General features: G+C 40.7%; 1 protein-coding gene across 1 annotated transcript in view; it reads left to right on the forward strand.

Annotated features, from left to right (window-relative positions):
* Nucleotides 1–24,932, forward strand: part of MFSD14B (major facilitator superfamily domain containing 14B) — a 118,643-nt gene that overhangs the window by 43,461 nt on the left and 50,250 nt on the right. Inside the window, exon 2 of the mRNA XM_005683502.3 lies at nucleotides 3,024–3,119. Coding sequence (XP_005683559.2) covers nucleotides 3,024–3,119 — 96 coding nt within the window. The remainder of the gene's footprint in view (nucleotides 1–3,023; nucleotides 3,120–24,932) is intronic.

Below are 24,932 nucleotides of genomic sequence, written 5' to 3' on the forward strand. Positions count from 1 at the left end.
AACTCAGATGGGACTTGAACTCACCTCTGTTTTAACTGAGATTCCACACCTGGGCTCAGGGTTTAATGAAGCTTGGGTTCTTAATGTTGTGTCACAGAAAGAATTCAGTGATGGACAGACAGAGTCATGTCCGACACTGCAACCCCATGAACTATAGCTCGCCAGGCTCTTCTGTCTTCCACTGTCTCTTGGAGTTGGCTCAGGTTCATGTCCATTGAGTCAGTGATACTATCTAACCATCTCCTCCTCTGCTGCCCCCTTCTCCTTTTGCATTCATTCTTTCCCAGAATCAGGGTCTTTTCCAGTGAGTTGGCTTTTTGCATCAGGTGGCCAAAGTATTGGAGCTTCAGCCACAACCCTTCCTATGAATATTCACAGTTGATTTCCTTTAGGGTTGACTTGTTTGATCTCCTTGCCATCCAAGGGACTCTCAAGACTCTTCTGTAGCATCACAGCCAGAAAGCATCAATTCTTGGATGCTCAGCCTTCTTTATGGACCAACTCACATCCTTAGATGACTACTGGGAAAACATATCTTTGACTATACAGATCTTCGTTGGCAAAGTGACATCTCTTCTCTTTAATATGCTGTCTAGGTTTATGATAGCTTTCTTTCCAGGGACCAAGTGTCTTTTAATTTCATGGCTGCAGTCACTATCTGCAGTGATTTTGGGACCCAAGAAAATAAAATCTATCACTGTTTTCACTCTAACCTCTTCTATTTGCCATGAAGTGATGGGACTGGATGCCTAATCTTAGTATTTTTAATGTTGAGTTTCAAGCCAGCTTTTACACTCTCCTCTTTCACCCCGATCAAGAAACTCTTTAGTTCCTCTTCAGCTTCTGCCATTAGAGTGGTATCATCTGCATATCTGAGGTTGTTAATATTTTCCCCTGCAGTCTTGATACCAGTTTGTGATTCATCCAGCCTGGCAGTTCACATGGTGTACTCTGTGTGTATATAAGTTAAATACACAGGGTGACAATAGATGGTCTTGTCATGCTCATTTCCCAACTTGGAACCAGTCATTACATGTCTGGTTCTAACTGTTGCTTCTTCACCTGCACATAGGTTTCTTAGGAGACCTAGTTGATTCTAACCAGTTTGTTCTGTATATCCTAGGCTATGTGATTCTTCTAAAGATTGTGCCCTCTACCCTCCTGTTTCAAAACCTGGTTTGAAGGTTGTGTTATAATAAAGATCTTTCTTTGTTTTAATTGTTTGGTACTTAAATGGTCCTTTTTTGTTTTTAAAATTTTGTAAAATGCTTTCTGTTTTGCAAATGTCTTATTTAAGTGGCATTTAAAACTACTTATTATTTGTTGTTTGAAAAATCTAGAAATTTACAAGTTTGGATTTTTAATAACAATTGTTCTTGGCCTGAAATTTTTGAAAATTTTCAAGACAATAAAAAATTAGAAGAATAGTAAAATGAATAGTTATTCCCTTCATCAAGGCTCGACAATTAACAAAATTAAATTTTGTGACATTTGCTTTCGAAAGTATACATGTACCTTCATTTTGTTAAATTATTTGATTGCCATAAGTTGCAGTAACATTAATGCCATATGATTATCTAATATATATTACATATTCAGATTTTTTCCTCTCGTGTCCTTTTTATCCAGGATCCAGTCCAGGATCCCCCATTTGGTTGTTATGACTTGTCTCCTTTAATCTGTACTAGTCTACCTTTACTTTGGTCTTTTATGACATTGACATTTTTAAGGAGACCAGGCTGGTTGACTTATAGATGTCTCATACTCAGAATTTGATCATTTACTCATGGTTAGATTCTAATTAAACCATGCAGATATGCTTTTACCTTTTAAAGTATGAAAAGCATGGGAAGAGGGGATTTTACAGAGTCTTTTGTAAGTATCACTTCCAGTACAAAATGCTAATAAAGCATTTGATCTTGTAATAACCATTGTCACAGAGTCAAAGAATGTTAATTCAGTAGACTTTTAGATTTTATCTCCAGAAATCATAAATTGAAGAAAATTATCAGAATAGGCACAGTTTTAAAACAAAAGGGAAACAGAAAGCTAGATTTTGACACCTTTATGTATCAAAGTGTGTTTTCAGATTTGACCTAATCCTTATTGTTCTTCCCCCAGCTCCTATCATTTTAAATCATCTATGCTGCCCCTGAAGCTTTTTAGTGTTGACTGCCTGTCTTCCTCTCTCATGTAACAAGGGTGACTTCAGACTTGGGCCAGATGGCTAAGGAACCCGTAATTAGTGTCTTTAGACAGAATATTCAGGTCCTGGAACCTGAGCCTCTTGAAGACCCAGTTGATTTTCTACCAGAATTCCAGTTATTTACATTGACAGGCCAAGTAGAAAATATATAATCTTGACATCTTCCATAAGGGAAGATGAAGAAATCAGGGATACCACAGAATGAAGCTTTATCTTAAATAATATCAGTTCAGTTCAGTCGCTCAGTCGTGTCCGACTCTTGGCGACCCCATGGACTGCAGCATGCCAGTCCTCCCTGTCCATCACCAACTCCCATGACTTGCTCAAACTCATGTCCATTGAGTCAGTGAGGCCATCCAACCATCCCTTCCTCTATTGTCCCCTTCTCCTCTTGCCTTCAGTCTTTCCCAGCATCAGGGTCTTTTCTAATGAGTCAACTCTTCTCATCAGGTGACCAAAGTAAAGGAGCTTCAGCTTCAGCATCAGTCCGTCCAATGAACATTCAGCACTGATTTCTTTTAAGACTGACTGATTTGGTCTCCTTGCAGTCCAAGGGACTCTCAAGAGTCTTCTCCATCACCACAGTTCAAAAGTATCAATTCTTTGGTGCTCAGCTTTCTTTGTTGTCCAACTCTCGCATCCATACATGACTACTGGAAAATAGGTAGGACCTACCCATATTATTTAATTGGGTATTATTTAATATGGGTAGGTCCTAAGTTTATACAGTTTGTGTGTGTTAAGTACCATTTTAGGATAATGGGTTTCTTTTAACTGTTTACTGTTTTTCATAATAATTTTCCTCTTTTTTTTTTAGCTACAAGGCTTTGGCCGACCAAGTGTATACCATGCTGCTGTTGTCATCTTCCTTGAATTCTTTGCATGGGGCCTATTGACAACTTCAATGTTAACTGTAAGTATTGCTGAATCAAGTCCTTGTTTATGAGAGCAGGGACATCCTTAAGCATATGAGCTATATATCTAGGTATGTGTTTGAGAGTAGCTCTTGACAGTAACTTAAGACTGTTTAATTGTGTTGTTTCCACTGTAGACTGTGAACCACCTGCAACAAAATATCTCCTTATTAAATATTCTTGGGTAGCAGGACTACTTCCACTGAACCAGAATCTTGGGAGTGCTTATGTATGAACTCTAGCCTGCATAGTTAGGAAAATCTTTTAGAAGTCCTAGAGGAAAACATTGCAATGCTTTGTTGAAGTTTGTAACTTAGTATGGGTGTAACAGCCTTTGAGTTAAGAACATAGTAATAGGAGATTGGTAAGTGCTGTATAACAGTGACAGTGATGAATGAAAGAAGGAAGACTTTCCATTTTTGGTAGCTGACGTATAGCCATTTCTTTGCAGAGACCATTTAATCCCGAGGTCTGATATATGATGTGGTTAGAGGAAAGGGAGATGCTGAAGAAAAGATTGGGGTGCAGACTTTAAGTGCCTAGTAACTATTGACACTCAGTTTTAATAAAGGCATTTAATAAAGGCATTAAGAGTTCAGTTGTCTTAAATTGTTTTATAAAAATCATTGTTGATTAACTCTTCCCAGTCACTATTTTGCCTTACCAGAGAATCCCTTTGGATCCAGGTAAACTTTGTTCCCAAATTAGGTTTAGAAAATAGAGAATTTGAGAGGGTGACTATTACCTTTACTTATTACATTGCTATACACTTTTAAAAGTTTTTAATTCTTCTAGCACATTTAAAATTACATCTTGGATGAAATAGTAAGGTTAAACTGCCTGTGTTTTTAATCCTCTGTTTTATTCTTTTTCATTGCATTGCCTTTTTCTTCATCAATCCTTTACTGTAGAAGGTTATTGGTTATTAGTTACTGAGGGATGAGTGGTCTCCATTTCAAGTTTCATGAGATCCTGCCTGCCATGTTCTTCACTATGTCCCTAGTGCCTAGGGCTGTCTGGGACAAAGGTGTAAAATGCGCATTTTCTTTGAATAAATGTACATGTTACAGGCACATGTGTCTTGAGTGATTGCTTCTCTAAGACATATTTTTAATGTAAATATAGACACACCAGTCTATTCATTTTAACAGACTGTTATAATTTAATTTTTGACCCATGTTTTCTGATTCCCACCCACCCCTCCTCAAGTGTCTTTAGGTTGCAAAGTTCAGAGTTTCAAAATAGTGCTTTTCTGATGCAACCAGTTGTCTATACTTGTAGTTGTTCATCAGGTTTCTCAATGCAGAAGTTATTCTGTAACCATTCTTTATTTGATAAAAATTCAAAGTGAAATGAGGAATACTTTAGTCTTTTTGATATCATATAAGAAATTCTAAAACCACCTTCCAGACAGTTAAAATCCTTGGGAAATTTTGACCCTATACCAGATTATAAGTCAGTCAGTCAGTTCAGTCGCTCAATTATGTCCGACTCTTTGTAACCCCATGAACCGCAGCATGCCAGGCCTCCCTGTCCATTACCAACTCCCAGAGTTTACCCAAACTCATGTCCATTGAGTCGGTGATGCCATCCAGCCATCTCATCCTCTGTTATTCACTTCTCCTCCTGCCCTCAATCTTTCCCAACATCACGGTCTTTTCAAATGAGTCAGGTCTTCACATCAGGTGGCCAAAGTATTAGAGTTTCATCTTCAGCATCAGTCCTCCCAATGAATACCCAGGTCTGATTTCCTTTAGGATGGACTGGTTGGATCTCCTTGCAGTCCAAGGGACTCTCAAAAGTCTTCTCCAACACCACAGTTCAAAAGCATCAATTCTTCTGCCCTCAGCTTTCTTTACAGTCCAACTCTCACATCCATACATGACCACTGGAAAAACCATAGCCTTGACTGGATGGACATTTGTTGACAAAATAATGTCTGCTTTTTAATATGCTGTCTAGGTTGGTCATAACTTTCCTTCTAAGGATCTTTTAATTTCATGGCTGCAGTCACCATCTGCAATGATTTTGGAGCCCCAAAAAATAAAGTCAGCCACTGTTTCCCCATCTATTTGCCAAGAGTGATGGGACCGGATGCCATGATCTTAGTTTTCTGAATGTTGAGCTTTAAGCCAACTTTTTCACTCTCCTCTATGACTTTCATCAAGAGGCTCCTTAGTTCTTCTTCACTTTCTGCCACAAGGGTGGTGTCATCTGCATATCTGAGGTTATTGATATTTCTCCCAGCAATCTTGATTCCACCCTGAGCTTCATCCAGCCCAGCGTTTCTCATGATGTACTCTGCATATAAGTGAAATAAGCAGGGTAACATTATACAGCCTTGACATACTCCTTTCCCAATTTGGAACCAGTCTGTTGTTCCATATCCAGTTCTAACTGTTGCTTCCTGACCTTCATACAGGTTCCTCAAGAGGCAGGTCAGGTAATCTGGTATTCCCATCTCTTTAAGAATTTTCCACAGTTTGTGGTGATCCACACAGTCAAAGGCTTTGGCATAGTCAATAAAGCAGAAATAGATGTTTTTCTGGAATTCTCTTGCTTTTTTTGATGATCCAGCGGCTTTGGCAATTTGATCTCTGGTTCCTCTGCCTTTTCTAAAACCAACTTGAACATCTGGAAGTTCATGGTTCATGTATTGCTGAAGCCTGGCTTGGAGAATTTTGAACAATATTTTACTAGCGTGTGAGATGAGTGCATTGTGCAGTCGTTTGAGCATTCTTTGGCATTGCCTTTCTTTGGGATTGGAATGAAAACTGACCTTTTCAGTGCTGTGGCCACTGCTCAGTTTTCCAAATTTGCTGGCATAATGAGTGCAGCACTTTCACAGCATCATCTTTTAGGATTTGAAATAGCTCAACTAGAATTCCATCACCTCCACTAGCTCTGTTCATAGTAATACTTCCTAAGGCCCACTTGACTTCACATTCCCGATGTCTGGTTCTAGGTGAGTGATCACACCATCGTGATTATCTGGGTCGTGGAGATCTTTTTTATATAGATCTTCTGTGTATTCTTGCCACCTCTTCTTAATATCTTCTGCTTCTGTTATGTCCATACCATTTCTGTCCTTTATCGAGCCCATCTTTGCATGAAATGTTCCCTTGGTATCTCTGAAGAGATCTCTAGTCTTTTCTATTCTGTTGTTTTCCTCTGTTTCTTTGCATTGATCGCTGAAGAAGGCTTTCTTATCTCTCCTTGTTATTCTTTGGAACTCTGAGTTCAAACAGGTATATCTTTACTTTTCTCCTTTGCTTTTCACTTCTCTTCTTTTCACAGCTATTTGTAAGGCCTCCTCAGACAGCCATTTTGCTTTTTTGCATTTCTTTTTCTTGGGGATGATCTTGATCTCTGTCTCCTGTACAATGTCACAAACCTCCATCCATAGTTCATCGGGCACTCTATCAGATCTAGTCCCTTAAATCTATTTCTTATTTCCACTGTGTAATCATAAGGGATTTGATTTTGGTCATACCTGAATGTTTTAGTAGTTTTCCCCAAGTCTGAATTTGGCAATAAGGAGTTCATGTTCTGAGCCACAGTTAGCTCCTGGTCTTATTTTTGCTGACTGTATAGAGCTTTTCCATCTTTGGCTGCAAAGAATATAATCAATCTGATTTTGGTGTTGACCATCTGGTGATGTCCATGTGTAGAGTCTTCTCTTGTGTTATTGGAAGAGGATGTTTGCTATGACCAGTGTGTTGTCTTGGCAAAACTCTATTAGCCTTTGCCCTGCTTCATTCTGTACTCCAAGGCCAAATTTGCCTGTTAACTCCAGGTGTTTCTTGACTTCCTACTTTTGCATTCCAGTCCCCTATAATGAAAAGGACATCTTTTTTTGGTGTTAGTTCTAAAAGGTCTTGTAGGTCTTCATAGAACCATTCAACTTCAGCTTCTTCAGCATTACTGGTCGGGGCATAGACTTGGATTTCCGTGATATTGAATGGCTTGCCTTGGAAACAGAGATCATTCTGTCGTTTTTGAGACTGCATCCAAGTACTGCATTTCTGACTCTTTTGTTGACCATGATGGCTACTCCATTTCTTCTAAGGGATTCCTGCCCACAGTAGTAGATATAATGGTCATCTGAGTTTAATTCACCCATTCCAGTCCAGTTTAATTTGCTGATTTCTAGAATGTCGATGTTCACTCTTGCCATCTCCTGTTTGACCACTTCCAATTTGCCTTGATTCATGGACCTAACATTCCATGTTCCTGTGCAATATTGCTCTTTATAGCATCAGACCTTGCCTCTATCACCAGTTACATCCATAACTGGGTATTGTTTTTGCTTTGTCTCCCTCCCTTCATTCTTTTTGGAGTTACTTCTGCAGTGATCTCCAGTAGCATATTGGGCATCTGTTGACCTGGGGAGTTCATCTTTCAGTGTCCTAACTTTTTGCCTTTACATACTATTCATAGGGTTCTCCAGGCGAGAATACTGAAGTGGTTTGCCATTCCCTTCTCCAATGGACCACATTCTGTCAGCCCTCTCCACCATGACCCCTCCGTCTTGGGTGACCCCACACAGAATGGCTTAATTTCATTGAGTTAAACAAGCTGTGGTCCGTGTGGTCATATTGGCTAGTTGTCTGTGATTGTGGTTTCAATCTGTCTGCCCTCTCAGCACCTACTGTCTTACTTGGATTTTCTTACCTTGAACGTGGGGTATCTCTTCACGGCTGCTCCAGCAAAGTGCAGCCACTCTCCTTACCTTGGATATGGGGTAGCTCCTCTTGGCAGCTATCCCTGAGCTTGTACATTTGGTAGCTTCTCCCAGCTGCTCCTTGGATGCGGGGTAGCTCCTCTCGGCCGCCCTGACCTTGCACGTGGGGTAGCTCCTCTCAGTTGCCGCCCCTTAGCTTGGGCATGGGGTAGCTCCTCTTGGCTGCCGCCCCGACCATGGATGTGGGGTATCTCCTCTCAGCCGTCCCGACCTTGGACGTGGGGTAGCTCCTCTTGGCCACCCCTGTGCTGTTGCACAGCTGACGCCCTTGCACCTGTGCTGTCGCCAGCTGCTGCCAGATTATCAGATCCCTGTTGGTAGCTCTGACTGTAAAGCATCTGCCTACAATGCGGGAGACCTGGGTTCGATCCCTGGGTTGGGAAGATCTCCTGGAGAAGGAAATGGAAACCCACTCCGGTATTCTTACCTGGAAAATCCCATGGACTTAGGAGCCTGGTAGGCTACAGTCCATGGGGTTGCAAAGAGTCGGACACGACCGAGCAACTTCACTTCACTTTAAATTTAATTGATTAGCTAAAGTGCCCCAGGGGTCTAGTATATCTTCTTTCTTACTGCCCAAAACAGATAATTTTCTTAGGGTTTCTGTGTCCCTATTAGATCTGGAATGCAATCTTAGAAGGCAGCTAAAATGCTGTTCAAGTGCCTCTTTGCAGATTCTGAGCAGTTTTACTGCTTGCAAAGGTTTGGTTAAAATGATTAGTTATGTGAGAAGTACAGATTTGCTAGTGTCACTCTACAGTGTCATAGACAAAGTATTGCTCAGTTAGTGAAAGTTGCTCAGTTGTGTCCCATTCTTTGCAACCCCATGGGCTATACAATCCATGGGATTCTCCAGGCCAGAGTACTGGAGTGGGTAGCCTTTCCCTTCTCCAGGAGATCTTCCCAACCCAGGGATCAAACATATGTGGGCAGATTCTTTACCAGCTGAGCTACAAAGGAAGCCCATGTTCTCATGCTTTTTCTAAGCTTTTGGTGTTTCTAAATTAAACTAAATGTCTTTTACTTTATTGTCTCCTCCAGACCTTACACCATAGTTGGGTAACTTTGTTGGTTTCTTTGTTTTTTTTTTGATGTGGGAGAACTGGTTTACTCCTTTTTTTAAAAAGAGAGATTTGCTCTGGCACACCCTCCACTTTCTGCCTTTTCTGGTTGGACAGAGAAGTGATGGTATTCAGTTCAGTTCAGTCGCTCAGTCGTGTCTGACTCTTTGTGACCCCGTGAATCACAGCACGCCAGGCCTCCCTGTCCATCACCAACTCCTGGAGTTCACTCAGACTCATGTCCATCGAGTCAGTGATGCCATCCAGCCATCTCATCCTCTGTTGTCCCCTTCTCCTCCTGCCCCCAGTCCCTCCCAGCATCAGAGTCTTTTCCAATGAATCAACTCTTCGCATGAGGTGGCCAGAGTACTGGAGTTTCAGGCTTCAACATCATTCCCACCAAAGAAATCCTAGAGCTGATCTCCTTCAGAATGGACTGGTTGGATCTCCTTGCAGTCCAAGGGACTCTCAAGAGTCTTCTCCAACACCACAGTTCAAAAGCATCAATTCTTCAGTGCTCAGCTTTCTTCACAATCCAACTCTCACATCCGTACATGACCACTGGAAAAACCATAGCCTTGACTAGAGAGACCTTTGTTGGCAAATTAATGTCTCTGCTTTTTAATATGCTATCTAGGTTGGTCATAACTTTTCTTCCAAGGAGTAAGCGTCATTTAATTTCATGGCTGCAGTCACCATCTGCAGTGATTTTGGAGCCCCAAAAAATAAAGTCTGACACTATTTCCCCATCTTTTTCCATGAAGTGATGGCATCAGATTCCATGATCTTTGTTTTCTGAATGTTGAGTTTTGAGCCAACATTTTCACTCTCCAGTTTCACTTTCATCAAGAGGCTTTTTAGTTCCTTTTCACTTTCTGCCATAAGGGTGTATCATCTGCATATCTGAGGTTATTGATATTTCTCCCGGCAATCTTGATTCCAGCTTGTGCTTCTTCCAGCCCAGCGTTTCTCATGATGTACTCTGCATATAAGTTAAATAAGCAAGGTGACAATATACAGCCTTGACGTACCCCTTTTCCTATTTGGAACCAGTCTGTTGTTCCATGTCCAGTTCTAACTGTTGCTTCCTGACCTGCATATAGGTTTCTCAAGAGGCAGGTCAGGTGGTCTGGTATTCCCATCTCTTTCAGAATTTTCCACAGTTTAGGTTGTTCAAAAAGGAAGAGGCAAATACAGGCTTTGTTTCATGACAGCTGGAGTTTGTTATTCTCTTCCTTTATGATGGAGTTTACTAATATCCTGTTTCCAGTTCTTGGAATCTTGATTCTGTCATCCACCTTGGTATAATTTCAGGATGATGGTTCACGTGTCTTCCTTACCCCTGCCCCAACTTCTCCTGTAGCTAGTAGATAGCAAGTAGTCTGTTCTGTTTCCAAGGCAAGAAAAAGTCCTGAGATCAGAGTTTGGAGATATACTGTGGTATACACACAGTCATATTTTGTACAGTCTGACTGCATCCTAGCATTCATTAGGACTGATTTAAGTAGTGTAGAACAATTTACGTCTTTTTAAAAACATTTTTTGTTTTGTTTTGTTTTTGCTAGTTGTGGCACACAGGCTCTTTATTGTGGTTTGTGGCCTTATCTCTAGTTGCCGCATGGCATCTGCAGAGCACATGGACTCTAGTTGTGACATGTGCATGCGTGGGCTTAGTTGTCCATTGCACGTGGGATTTTAATTCCGTGACAAAGACTGAATCTGCATCCCCTGCACTGGAAGGCAGATGCTGAACCACTGGATCACCAGGGAATTCCCAAGAATTTACCTATTATTTTCTCTGTGAGATTTGTTGCCTCTCTCATGTGGTCATGTCCTAGATTACAGCTTTAGTTTGTTAATTAGGCACCATCAGAAAGGTCTCCACCCCTAATATACTGAAGCAAAACCACAAAGTTGGCCTTACATAATGGCCTTAACCTTCCAATAGTACTATTAGCTCATACATAAAAGTGACTTCTCTCTTGTCTTTCATTCCTGTTTGATATTCTACCCTCTCGTCAAAATGTGTATCCTTTTAGAGTGCCTGATCTGATTTTAACATAAAGTCATCTGATTAAATTTCTTTAAAAGTCTTAAAGTCTATTTAAATAGAGGATGTATTTCAATAAAGATGTGCTTAATATTAATTCTTATGAGTGAAGAATTTCATTTTTTGCAATTTGCAGGTTTTCTTTTGTAAACTCACATTTCAGAAATCCTGCTAAAAATCCAAGGACTCAATATTTCTTCCTACCACCCCACCTTTGCTCTGTATGGTGATCTGCTAATCCAAAGAATGTTCTTCAAACGCTTTGCTGCCACATTCAGTTTTCCTATACCTCCTTACTTACTCTCAACATATATGTTCATATAACAGACATGTAGCCTATCTCATCAGCGCCACAGTCCAGCCCATTTTCTTCCTTTGCATAACCAGTGTTTTCTCTTGAGAAGTGAGGTGGATGGATGGATAGAGTTGTTTTTCAGGCATTTTTGGCAGAGTACACAGGCACTTTGAGGCATGATTTGCTCTGCACTTGAAAAGGAAGTAAAGTTCTGACTATAAGCAAATTGACATTGTTTGCTTCATAAGGTGTTCCAGTCTCATTTTATATGATTTTGACAATTTCCTAATGGTGTTTTTGACCATGGTACCAAGAACCTACTGAAAGGTTGCTGCTGCAAGCCGTGAGCTACGCTGCAAATCGTGACCTTCGGAGGAGAGGATATTCATCCAGGGTCAGAGATGAGACTTGATCACTTGAAGCTTTTGTGTAATAAATTTTTTTAAAGTATAAAGTGATAGAGGCAGCCTCTGACATGGGCTTCAGAAGAGGGCAGAAAGTGTGCTAGTTTTTAGCAAGGAGTTATATATCTGTTAAAGAATCACCTGAAAACTGAGAGAGTTGTATCAGTCCTCTCTCCCACAACATGCATTTTGAGACGGCATTTGTACAAAGTGAACATCCCTGGCCATAAAACAATTGACATGAGTCTTAAAGAAAGACAGATTTCCAAGCAAATACATAATTAAAAGAAAACTTTTTATTTGTATAGAGAAGGAAAAAACAAAACAAACAAAATCCTCCACTTGCAGTCTATTTCCTCCACTTGGGGTCCCCTAGCCTTCCTACTTGTTACCCTCTCACTATGCTTTTGTGTGTCATATAATTATTAAAATAAGTGCCATTCACTAAAAGTACTTGTAATACATGATGTATATTTGTGTGCTCAATCCCTCTGTCGTGTCTGACACTTTGCAGCCCTGTGGACTGTAGCCCACCAGGCTCCTCTGTCCATGGAATTGTTGCAGGAAGGGGGACACCTTCCAGGCCCCAGAAGTGGTCTCTTGTCTAACACTTGGAAATGAATTGTCCGAGAAGACACATATGCTGACAGAGAAAGATTTTTATTGGGAAGGGGTGTCTGGGCGGAGAGCAGTTGGGTAAGTGAACTCAGGAGAACTGCTCTGCCACATTGCTCACAGTCTTGGGTTATATGGTGATGAGATTAGTTTCCAGGCTGTCTTTGGCCAGTCATTCTGATTCAGAGTCCTTCCTGGTGGTGCACACATTGCTCAGTCAAGACGGATGCCAGAGAGAAGGATTCTGGGAGGTGGTTGAATACGTGGTCACCTTTTGACCTTTCCTGAACTCTTCTGGTGGTTGGTGGTGGCTTCTTAGTTCCGCTTTCCTTTCCAGGACCTCCTGTCTTAAAACAACTCATGCAAATGGTTACTATGGTGCCTGGCCAGGGTGGGCAGTTTCAGTCAGTGTGCTTCTCCTAACAGAATTTTCCAAGCAAAAATACTGGAGTGGGTTGCCATTTCCTACTCCAGGGGATCTTTTTGACCCAGGGATCGAACCTGCATCCCCTGTGTCTCCTGCACTGGCAGATGGACTCTTCACCACAGAGCCACCAAGGGAGCCCAGTGCATTAATACGATGACATTAAATCTTCACCTTCCTTTGTGCAGCTGACAGTCACCATGTCTCAGCTACTCAGATGCAATGATCTTTTTTTGGCATTTATTTCTGTCTTATTGTGTGTTGTATGTTGTAATCTGTAGCATGCTTTTATATCTATAAACTTGTGAATGCTTTAAAAAATGCTGATTTCCAGCTTACCAAGTTAATATAATTTTAAGAAGAGTTGACATGAAAATATCAATGCAGGTTGACTCTTGGTGGGTCTCTTTGTCTTAGAATTTGGTATATAAAATATTTGGTGTGCATTCTAGATTTTTAAATAATTTTTTCAGCACTTTTTGTATATCATTATATTGCTTTCTGGCATCTATTACATCTGATGGGAAGAGAGTTGTTAATAAGTATTTCAGTTCACTTGATGTCAGAGGGTCTGTAAACTATGGTCCACAGGCTTAATCTGGCGCACTACCTGTTTTTATGTGATCTGTGTACTAATTTTGGGGGTTTTTTTTGCATTTCTCGAAAGTATGTTTTTGGTTCCACATGAAAACTGTATGAAATTCAAATGTGAAATTTTCTTGGACCACAGCAGTGCCGACTGAATGTGAAAGCTTTTGTTCTACAGTGGCAGAGTTGAGTAGCTGTAACACAGACCATCTTATCTAAAATATTTATCTTATATTTATGTTCCTTTACACAGTAAATTTGTTGGGCCCTGCTATAAGTAGTAACTCATTTTCTTTTCCATGCTGCTTTAGAGATTTTCTCTTTGTCTTCAACAGTTTTTGCTGTAATGTGTCTAGGTGTGGAACTGTGTTGTGTTTGTTTCTTTGTTTGTTTTTTAGCCATGTCTTGCAGCTTGGAGGATCTTGGTTCCCTGATGAGGGGTTGAACCTGGGCTGTGGAAATGAAAGTGCAGAGTCCTAAGCACTGGACCGCCAGGAAATTCTCTCTTTTGATTATTTACTTGTGGCTTGTTTAGCTTCTGAGGTCTGTAGATTTATATATATATATGGCTTCCCAGGTGGCACTTTTGAAACCACTCTTTAAGCAATTTTGATGTAGCAATCCACTGATGCTTTTGAACAGTGGTGTTGGAGAAAACTCTTGAGAGTCCCTTGGACTGCAAGAAGATCAAACCAGTGAGTCCTAAGGAAATCAGTCCTGAATATTCATTGGAAGGACTGATGCTGAAGCTGAAGCTTCAATACTTTGGCCACCTGATGTGAAGAACTGACTCACTGGAAAAAACCCTGATGCTGGGATAGATTGAAGGCAGGAGGAGAAGGGGATGACAGAGGATGAGATGGTTGGATGTCATCACCAACTTGGTAGACATGAGTTTGAGCAATCTCCAGGAGCTGATGATGGACAAGCCTGGTATACTACATTCCATGACTGAACTGAACTGAGGTGGTGTTAAGTGGTAAAGAACCCACCTGCCAGTGCAGGTGGCTGTAAGAGATACATTCCCTGGATAGGAAAGATCCCCTGGAGAAGGAACTGGCAACCCACTCCCATATGTGTGCATGTGTGTGTGTGTGTGTGTGTATGTGTGTATTTTAATCAAATTTGGGAAGTTTTGGCCATTATTGTTTCAAATATTTTTGCTGCCATTTCTGTCTTTTCCGGGGCTTCCCTGGTGGCTCAGAGGTTAAAGCGTCTGCCTGCAAGGCAGGAGACCCAGATTCAATCCTTGGGTCGGGAAGATCCCCTGGAGAAGGAACTGGCAACCCACTCCAGTATTCTTGCCTGGAGAATCCCACGGACAGAGGAGCCTGGTAGGTTATAGTCCATGGGGTTGCAAAGAGTCGGACACGACCAAGTGACTTCACTTTCACTTTCACTTCCGTCTTTTCCATTCGGGACTCTCATCATACTTGAATTGTCACAGGTGTTAAGGGACTTGGAGGTGAAGTTCATCTCACCTGCGCCACCAGAATTTTCACTTTTTTCAGAATATTACCATCAGAATTTTCACTTTGGTATGATGGAACAGACGGTCAACAAATTCTGTCCTAATAAAGCTGGACAAAACAATCACAAACAGCCATTTCAGTACTCTGGAATTCAACCAGAGGAACACAACAAACTGAGAAGCACTTACTTATTAAGCTATTCAACTTCAGGCAACAGCAGTGTTTTTGCAGTTCTGAGCTATATATTTCCTTTTGTTAAATTGTAACTGTGAATGTAACAGTTTCTGAGTCCTGAGATTCCTTTTGGCAAACCACAGAAATCCATTCTTTGGTTAATGGACATTTGGGTTCCCTGTGTTTGCCTATTACGCATATTGGCTTTATGGTATTTCCTGTATATGTCTGTTGGTGACTGTGTATATGTTTTTTTTTTCTTGTTTCTACCTAGGAATAAACTGCAGAGTTTCGTTCAGTTTGCTATATACTGCCAAAATTTTCCAGAGTGGTTAAATCAGTTTACCCTCCAGTAAACCAGGCTCTACATCTTCACCCACATATGGTATTTCATTGTTAATGATTCTGATCTGTACAGTGTGGCCTTATTTTCCATCTTCCTAATGATCGATGAAGTTTATATCCTTTTTATATATTTGTCTTGTGACTATGTTTGTGAAGTGTCAGCTCAAGTATTTCATCCATTTTAAATAATTGTGTTGTCTATTCTTTTTTCATTATGTGTAAGATTTCTTTATATATTCTGTATATAAGTTTGTTTGTTTTTTTTACATGTATGTATATATGTTTGTTTTCCCTTCATGGATCACAGCCTTGCTGTGTCAAAGAGGCTTGTGTAACTCCATAAATTTATGAGCCATGCACTGCATGGCTACCCAAGATGGACAGGATATAGTGAAGAGTTCTGACAGGACGTGGTCCACTGGAGAAGAAAATTGTGACCCACTGATTCCAAATAGGAAAAGGAGTATGTCAAGGCTGTATATTGTCACCCCATTTAACTTATATGCAGAATGCAACATGAGAAATGCTGGGCTAGAAGAAGCACAAGCTGAAATCAGGATTGCCAGGAGAAATACCAGTAACCTCAGATATGCAGATGATACCACCCTTATGGCAGAAAGTGAAGAAGAACTAAAAAGCCTCTTGATGGAAAAGAAAGAAGAGAGTGAAAATCTCCTTGAGCCTAAAGCTCAAGATTCAGAAAACGAAGATCATGGCATCTGGTCCCATCACTTCATGGGAAATAGATGGGGAAACAGTGGAAGCAGTGTCAGACTTTATTTTTTTGGGCTCCAAAATCACTGCAGATGGTGACTGCAGCCATGAAATTAAAAGACACTTACTCCTTGGAAGAAAAGTTATGACCAACCTAGATAGCATATTCAAAAGCAGAGACATTACTTTGCCGACTAAGGTCCATCTAGTCAAGGCTATGGTTTTTCCTGTGGTCATGTATGGATGTGAGAGTTGGACTGTGAAGAAAGCTGAGCACCGAAGGATTGATGCTTTTGAACTGTGGTGTTGGAGAAGACTCTTGAGAGTCCCTTGGACTGCAAGGAGATCCAACCAGTCCATTCTGACGGAGATCAGCCCTGGGATTTCTTTGGAAGGAATGATGCTGAAGCTGAAACTCCAATACTTTGGCCACCTCATGCGAAGGGTTGACTCATTGGAAAAGACTCTGATGCTGGGAGGGATTGGGGGCAGGAAGAGAAGGGGACAACAGAGGATGAGATGGTTGGATGGCATCAGCGACTTGATGGACATGAGTTTGAGTGAACTCTGGAAGTTGGTGATGGACAGGGAGACCTGGCGTGCTGCAATTCATGGGGTCACAAAGAGTTGGACACAACTGAGCGATTGAACTGAACTGAACAGTATTCTTGCCTCGAGAACCCCAGGGACAGCATAAAAAGGCAAAAAGATGGCCACCCAAATTGGAAGGTGTCCAATATACTACTACAGAAGAGTGAAGGTCAATTACTGATAACTGCAGTAAGAATGAAGTGGCTGGGCCGAAGCGGGAATGACGTTCAGCTTTGAATGTGTCTGGTGCTGAAAGAAAGTCCAATAAATACAATAAATATTGCATAGGGTTCTGGAATGTTAGATGCATGAATTAAGATAAATTAGATGTGGGTAACCAGGAGATGGCAAGATTGAACATTGACATTTTAGGATTCACTGAATGAATGTGAACAGGAATGGATGAAGTTAATTCAGATGATCATCATATCTACTACTATAGGCAAGAATCCATTAGAAGAAATGGATTAGCTCTTGGAAATGCAGTACTTGGATGCAGTCTCAGAAACAACAGAATAATCTCAGTTTGTTTCTAAGGCAAGCCTTATTCAACATCACAGTAATCCGAGTGTGTGTCCCAACCAATGATGTGAAAGAAGCTGAAGTTGACCACTTCTATGAAGACCTACAAGATCTTCTAGAACTAACACCAGAAAAAGATGTCCTTTTCATTATTGGAAATTGAAATGCAAAAGTAGGAAGTCAAGAGATACCTGGAGTGACTGTCAAGTTTGGTGTTGGAGTACAAAATGAAGCACAAGAAAGATTAACAGACTTCTGCCAAGAGAACACACTGGTCATAGCAAACACCCTTTCCAACAACCCAAGAGATGACTCTACACATGGACATCACCAAATGGTCAATGTGGAAATCCAGTTGATTATGTTCTTTGCAGCCAAAATTGGAGAAGTTCTATACAGTCAGCAAAAAAAAACATGGAGTTGACTGTGGCTCAGATCATGAGCTCTTTATTGCATAATTCAGGCTTAAATTGAAGAAAGTAGGGAAAACCACTAGGCTGTTCAGTTCAGTTGCTCAGTCATGTCCAACTCTTCGTGACCCATGGTCTGCAGCAGCCAGGCTTCCCTGTCCATCACCAATGCCCAGAGCTTGCTTATCACGTCCATTGAGTTGGTGATCACTTCCAGCCATCTCATCCTCTGTTGTACCCTTTTCCAATGAGTCAGTGCTTTGCATCAGGTGGCCAAAGTATTGGAGCTTTAGTTCAGCATCAGTCATTCCAATGAATATTCAGTACTGATTTTCTTTAGGATTGACTGGTTTGATCTCCTTGCAGTCCAAGGGACTCTCAAGAGTCTTCTCCAACACCACAGCTGAAAAGCATCAATTATTTGGTGCTCAGTTTTCTTTATGGTTCAATTCTCACATCCATACATGACTGACTACTAGAAAAAACATAGCTTTGTTCAGTTCTTGCTGTTTCTGTCCTTTATTGGGCCCATTCTTGCATGAATTATTCCCTTGGTATCTCTGATATTCTTGAAGAGATCTCTAGTCTTTCTCATTGTATTGTTTTTCTCTATTTCTTTGCATTGATCACTTGGGAAGGCTTTCTTATCTCTCTTTGCTGTTTTTGGAACTCTGCATACAGATGAGTATATCTTTCCTTTTCTGCTTTGCCTTTTGCTTCTCTTGTTTTCTCAGTTATTTGTAAGGCCTCCTCAGAAAACCCTTATGCCTTTTTGCATTTCTTTTTCTTGGGGATGGTCTTAATCAGTGCCTCCTATACAGTGTCATGGCCCTCCGTCCATAGTTCTTCAGTCACTTTGTCTACCAGATCTAATCCCTTTAACTTATTTGTCACTTCCACTGTATAAAATCATAAGGGATTTGATTTAGGTCATACCTGAATGGTCTAGTGGTTTTCCCTACTACGTTCTTAAATTTAAGCCTGAAATTGGCAATAGGGAGTTCATGATCTGAGCCACAGTCAGCTCCCAGTCTTCTTTTTGCTGACTGTATAGAGCTTCTCCATCTTCAGCTACAAAGAATATAATCAGTCTGATTTTGGTATTGACCATCTGGTGAAGTCCATGTATATAGTCTTGTCTTGTGTTGTTGGAAGAGGGTGTTTGCTATGACTAGTGCATTCTCTTGGCAAAACTCTATTAGCCTTTGCCCTGCTTCATTTTGTACTCCAAGGACAAACTTGCCTGTTTATCCAGGTATCTCTTGACTTCCAACTTTTGCATTCCAGTCCCCTGTGATGGGAGATACCCGTCTTCCAAGGTAAGGAGCAGCGGCTGCACTTTGCTGGAGCAGCCGTGAAGAGATACCCCACGTCCAAGGTAAGAGAAACCCAAGTAAGACAGTAGATGTTGTGAGAAGGCATCAGAGGACAGACACACTGAAACCATAATCACAGAAAACTAGCCAATCTGATAACACAGACCAAGCCTTGTCTAGCTAAATGAAACTAAGCCATGCTGTGTGGGGCCACCCAAGACAGATGGGTCATGGTGGAGAGGTCTGACAGAATGTGGTCCATTGGAGAAGGGAATGGCAAACCACTTCAGTATTCTTGCTTGAGAACCCCATGAACAGTATGAAAAGGCAAAATGATAGGATACTGAAAGAGGAACTCCCCAGGTCGGTAAGTGCCCAATATGCTACTGGAGATCAGTGGAGAAATAACTCCAGAAAGAATGAAGGGATCGAGCCAAAGCAAAAACAATACCCAGTTGTGGGTGTGACTGGTGATAGAAGCAAGGTTTGATGCTGTAAAGAGCAATATTGCATAGAAACCTGGAATGTCAGGTCCATGAATCAAGGCAAATTGAAAGTGGTCAAATGGGAGATGGCAAGAGTGAACGTCGACACTCTAGGAATCAGCAAACTAAAATGGACTGGAATGGGTCGATTTAACTCAGATGACCATTATATCTACTTCTATGGGCAGGGATCCCTTAGAAGAAATAGAGTAGACATCATGGTCAACAGAAGAGTCTGAAATGTAGAATTTGATACAATGTCAAAAACAACAGAATGCCCTCTGTTTGTTTCGAGGCAAACCATTCAATATCACAATAATCCATGCCTATGCCCCAACCAGTAACGCTGAAGAAGCTGAACGGTTCTATGAAGACCTATAAGACCTTTTAGAACTAACACCCAAAAAAGATGTCCTTTTTATTATAGGGGACTAAAATGCAAAAGTAGGAAGTCAAGAAACACCTGGAGTAACAGGCAAAGTTGGCCTTGGAGTATGGAATGAAGCAGGGCAAAGGCTAATAGAGTTTTGCCAAGAGAATGCACTGGTCATAGCAAACACCTTCTTCCAACAATACAAGAGAATACTCTACACATGGACATCACCAGATGGTCAACACTGAAATCAGATTGATTATATTCTTTGTAGCTGAAGATGGAGAGGCTCTATACAGTCAGCAAAAAGACCAGGAGCTGACTGTGGCTCAGAACATGAACTCTTTATTGCCAAATTCAGACTTAAATTGAAGAAAGTAGGGAAAACCACTAGACCATTCAGGTATGACCTAAATCAAATCTCTTACGATTATACAGTGGAAGTGAGAAATAGATTTAAGGGACTAGATCTGGTAGAGTGCCCGATGAACTATGGATGGAGGTTCATGACATTGTACAGGAGACAGGGATCAAGATCATCCCTAAGAAAAGAAATGCAAAAAAAGCAAAATGGCTGTGAGGAGACCATACAAATAGCTGTGAAAAGAAGAGAAGTGAAAAGCAAAGGAGAAAAGGAAAGATATACCCGTTTGAACGCAGAGTTCCAAAGAATAGCAAGGAGAGATAAGAAAGCCTTCCTCAGATATCAATGCAAAGAAATAGAGGAAAACAATAGAATGGGAATGACTAGAGATCTCTTCAAGAAAATTAGAGATACCAAGGGAACATTTCATGCAAAGATGGGCTCGATAAAGGACAGAAATAGTATGGACCTAACAGAAGGAGAAGATATTAAGAAGAGGTGGCAAGAATACACAGGAGAACTGTACAAAAAAGATCTTCATGACCCAGATAATCATGATGGTGTGATCACTAATCTGAATAAGAGTCTTGCCGGGTAGAGTATTCTTGATTGTAGGTGCTTCTCTTTCATCACTTTAAATATATCATGCCCTTCGCTGCTAGCTTGTATAGTTTCTATTGAGAAACTAGCTTATAACCTTGTGCAAGTTCCCTTGTATGTTATTTGTCATTTTACCCTTGTTGCTTTTAATATTTTATCTTTGCTTTTAATCTTTGTCATATTGATTGCTGTGTGTTTTCCTCCTTTGGTTTATCCTACCTTAGACTCTGTATGTTGCCTGGACTTGACGATTTCCTTTCCCATGTTAAGAAAGTTTGCAGCTAATATTTCTTCAAATATTTTCTTGGGTCCTTTCTCTCTCTCTTCTCCTTCTGGGACACCTATAATGTGAATGTTGGTGTGTTTATTGTTGTCCCAGAGGTCTCTTCATTCTTTTTTCTGTAGTCTGTTCTGTGGCAGTGATTTTGACCATTCTGTCCTCCAGGTCATCTATCCATTTTCCTACCTCCGTTATTTGGCTATTGGTTCCTTCTAGTTTTTTGTTCATCTGTTATTTTGTTCTTCAATTCTTCCAGGTCTTTGGCAAACACTTCCAGCATCTTCTCCATTGTTTTCCCAAGATCCTGGATCATCTTCACTATCATTATTCTCAATTCTTTCTCTGGAAAGTTCAGTTCGGTTGCTCAGTCATGTCAGACTCTTTGTGACCCCATGGACTACAGCACTCCAGGCCTCCTTGCCTATCTTCATTTAGTTGTTTTTCTGGTGTTTTATCTTGTCCCTTAATCTGGGACATAACTTTCTGCTTTTTCATGCTGATTAACTTTCTATAATGTGGTTTTTCTTCTAGCAGCTGTAGAGTTGTGATTATTCTTGTTTCTTCTGTCTGCACTCTAATGGAGTTGGGTAAGAGGCTTGTGTAAGCTTCCTGACAGGATAGACTGGTTGGGAAAACTGGGTCTTGCAATGGTGGGCAGGGCCATGCTCAATAAAACTTTAATTCAGTTGTCTGCTGATGGGTGGTGGAGTTGTGCTCCTTCCCTGTTTGTTTTTTAGCCTGAGGCTAGCCACCTCTCTGGTAGGGTTAGTGGCAACCTCCAGGAGGACTTATACCAAGGGTCCGTTTCCAGGACTGCTGCTGCCAGTGCCCCCATTCCCACGGTGAGGCCCTGCTGACCCATGCCTCAACAGGAGGCCCTCCCGCACTACCAGGTAGCTCTGGTTCAGCCTCCAGTGGGGTCACTGCTCCTTTCCCCTAGGTCTTGGTGCACACAAGGTTTTGTTTCTGCCCTCTAGGATTGCAGTCTGTTTCCCCCAGTCTTGTGGAAGCCCTGTAATCAAATCCTGCTCGTCTTCAAAGTCAGACTCCCTGGGGATTCCCAGTTCCTTTGCCAGATCCCAGGTTGGGAAGACTGATGCGGAGTTCTGAACCTTCACAACAGTGGGAGAACTTCCTTGGTATTACTGTCACCAGTTTGTGGGTCACCCACCTGACAGGTATAGGATTTGATTTTATCACAACTGAGCCCCTCCTGGCACCTCCTTGTGGCTTTTTCTTTGTCTTTAGACATGGGGTATCTTTTTTTTGGTGGGTTCCAGTGTTCTCCTGTCGATGGTTTTTAACAGCTACTTTCAGTTTTGGTGCTCTCACAGGAGTTGCACACTGGTCTTTCTACTCCACCATGTTGACCTGAAAGTCAGTATACTTTTTAAAAATTAATTAATTAAAATTATTATTATTATTATTTTGCTGTGCTGAGTCTTTGTTGCTATGCAGGCTTTTTCTACTTGCAGTGCAGGCTTTTTCTAGTTGCAGCATGCCAGCTTCTCATTGCAGCAGCATCTCTTGTTGCAGAGCACGGGCTCTAGAGCATGCAGGCTTCAGTAGTTGTGGCACACAGGTTTAGTTTCCTGACAGCATGTGGAATCTCCCTGGATCAGGCATCAAACCCACGTCCCCTGCATTGGCAGGTGGATTCTCAACCACTGGACCACCAGAAAAGTCCTAGCATTAGGTTTGTTGTGATAACAGTTACTGTTGTAGTATAATTATTTATATACTGAAAAAATTTTTTGAATTTGAAAAGTTTGGAAAAATTTTCTATTTTCTTTATAGCTGCTTTATTTTATAAAGGTTTAGTCCTTAGCTTAGTAGAAAATAAATTATTGACTTACTTTGTTTTACTTATTTCTTTAATAAAACTTTACTATTTCATTATCTTTTTTTAATAGGAAAAAGTAGGAAAGTTTTAAAAAGCACATATTAAAAAATTTTAGAAGAACTTCCTACATCATTGCTTTATTACCCAGAAACAGTTTCTTATACTGCCAGAAATTCCATTGCCCTGCCATGCCTGCTGCTCATTTCAGTTCAGTTCAGTCGCTCAATCGTGTCCGACTCTTTGCGACCCCATGAATCGCAGCACGCCAGGCCTCCCAGTCCATCACCAGTTCCCGGAGTTCACTCAGACTCATGTCCATCGAGTCAGTGATGCCATCCAGCCATCTCATCCTCTGTCATCCCCTTCTCCTCCTGCCCCCAATCCCTCCCAGCATCAGAGTCTTTTCCAATGAGTCAACTCTTCTCATGAGGTGGCCAAAGTACTGGAGTTTCAGCTTTAGCATCATTCCTTCCAAAGAAATCCCAGGGCTGATCTCCTGTATCTAATTCCTGTAGAACTATATATTCTAATATGCAGTTCAGTAAATCCATGTTCTGTCATTCATACATGGATATGTTGTTGTTGGTTTCTCAGTTGTGTCCAGCTCTTTGGAACGCCATGAACTGCAGCACACCAGGCTTCCCTGTCCTTCACTTTTGCACACACTCATGTCCATTGAGTCGGTGATACCATCCAACCATCTCATCTTCCTTCCCCCCTTTTCTTGCCCTCAGTCTTTCCCAGCATGTCTTTTTCAGTGAGTCAGCTCTTTTTATCAAGTGGCCAAAGTATCGGAGTTTAAGCTTCAGCATCAGTCCTTCCAATGAATATCTAGGGTTGATTTCCTTTAAGATTGACATGGATATGGTCTTGCCAAATTAAAGATTTAATTTCTTTATGCTAGATACATTACCTGCATAAATGAATGCATATTTGTATCATCTTGAATGTAGAACTGTTTTTAGGGGACACCAGAGGTCTGCAAGGTGAGGATTAAGCTGGAGGCAGCAGAGGTGAACAGAATTACTGTCCCTTTGACAGAGTGAAGGCAGTCCTGGAGTTACTGGTGTAGTGTTCACCAGCACTCCCCTGAAACCCATAGAGAAGGGGAGTTTGAAAAATACCTGTTAAGCTCTCAGCCTTGGTCTGACAGTGTATAATAGGGAAAAAGTGGGGCTAAAAGACTGGATAAGAGAAACATTTTTCTTATCAGAAAATATTTTTGATACACCAGGGATCAGAGAAACATTTTTTAAAAATATACTGTTATGTTTTGCTATTTTACCATATTTCTATGATGCATATGATAAATCATTAAACAGTTCTAATATTGATTAGTATTCCCTTTGAAGATTTCTGTATCTCTATTCTATGAAATTTGTTATTAGAAAAGATTTTTCTGAAAACTTATTTTGCACTTGAGTTATTTGTTGTCCTTTATCTTTTCTATTTTTTTTGTTTGTTTGTTTTTCAGTACAGTGAGTAGAGTTCAAATGCCACTAGCTGCGATGGCAAATCTTTTCTAACCTATAAAAATTATGTTATTAAGGGATAGATTTGAAATCATTTCTATGGATACATCTTAATTTCATTTTTTGAAAAATCTGTGGAGGTAAACTTTCTAAAGTTAGAGGCTAGTCACTCTTTCCTTCCCTCTGTTTTTGTAATTCATAGGATTTCAGGTGCATAGAAATAGATTAATCGTAACTGTCTTCATGATACATAGATTTGTTTCACTCATGGAATGAAACATTTAATTAAACATTCATCCCCCATTTGTTTTATCCTTCTTATTTTGTTTTTAAAATTTATTGCTGCAGCATAGTTTTTAAGGATGTGTTGAATACTGGTGAACCCATGCCCAACCCAAGAACAATTTATTTCTGTGTCCTCTTTGCCTATCTCTTTCCCTACTCCTCATCCACAAAGTTAACTACAATTCTGAATTTTTCTTGTCGTTTGCTTGATTACTTTCTAGATTTAGATCACATTATTGTATATATAAATACACGGATGTGTCTGTGTTGTTTGATTCTGGTTATTTTTGAACTTCTAAAAAGGGCATAATGTATAACATTCATGTTGTCTTCTGGGGCTTTCTTTTTTCTATTGTGCACTGTTAATGCAATTTATGAATATTTG

This window comes from Capra hircus, chromosome 8 (genome assembly GCF_001704415.2).
Source record: "Capra hircus breed San Clemente chromosome 8, ASM170441v1, whole genome shotgun sequence".
NCBI classification, from domain to species: Eukaryota; Metazoa; Chordata; class Mammalia; order Artiodactyla; family Bovidae; genus Capra; species Capra hircus.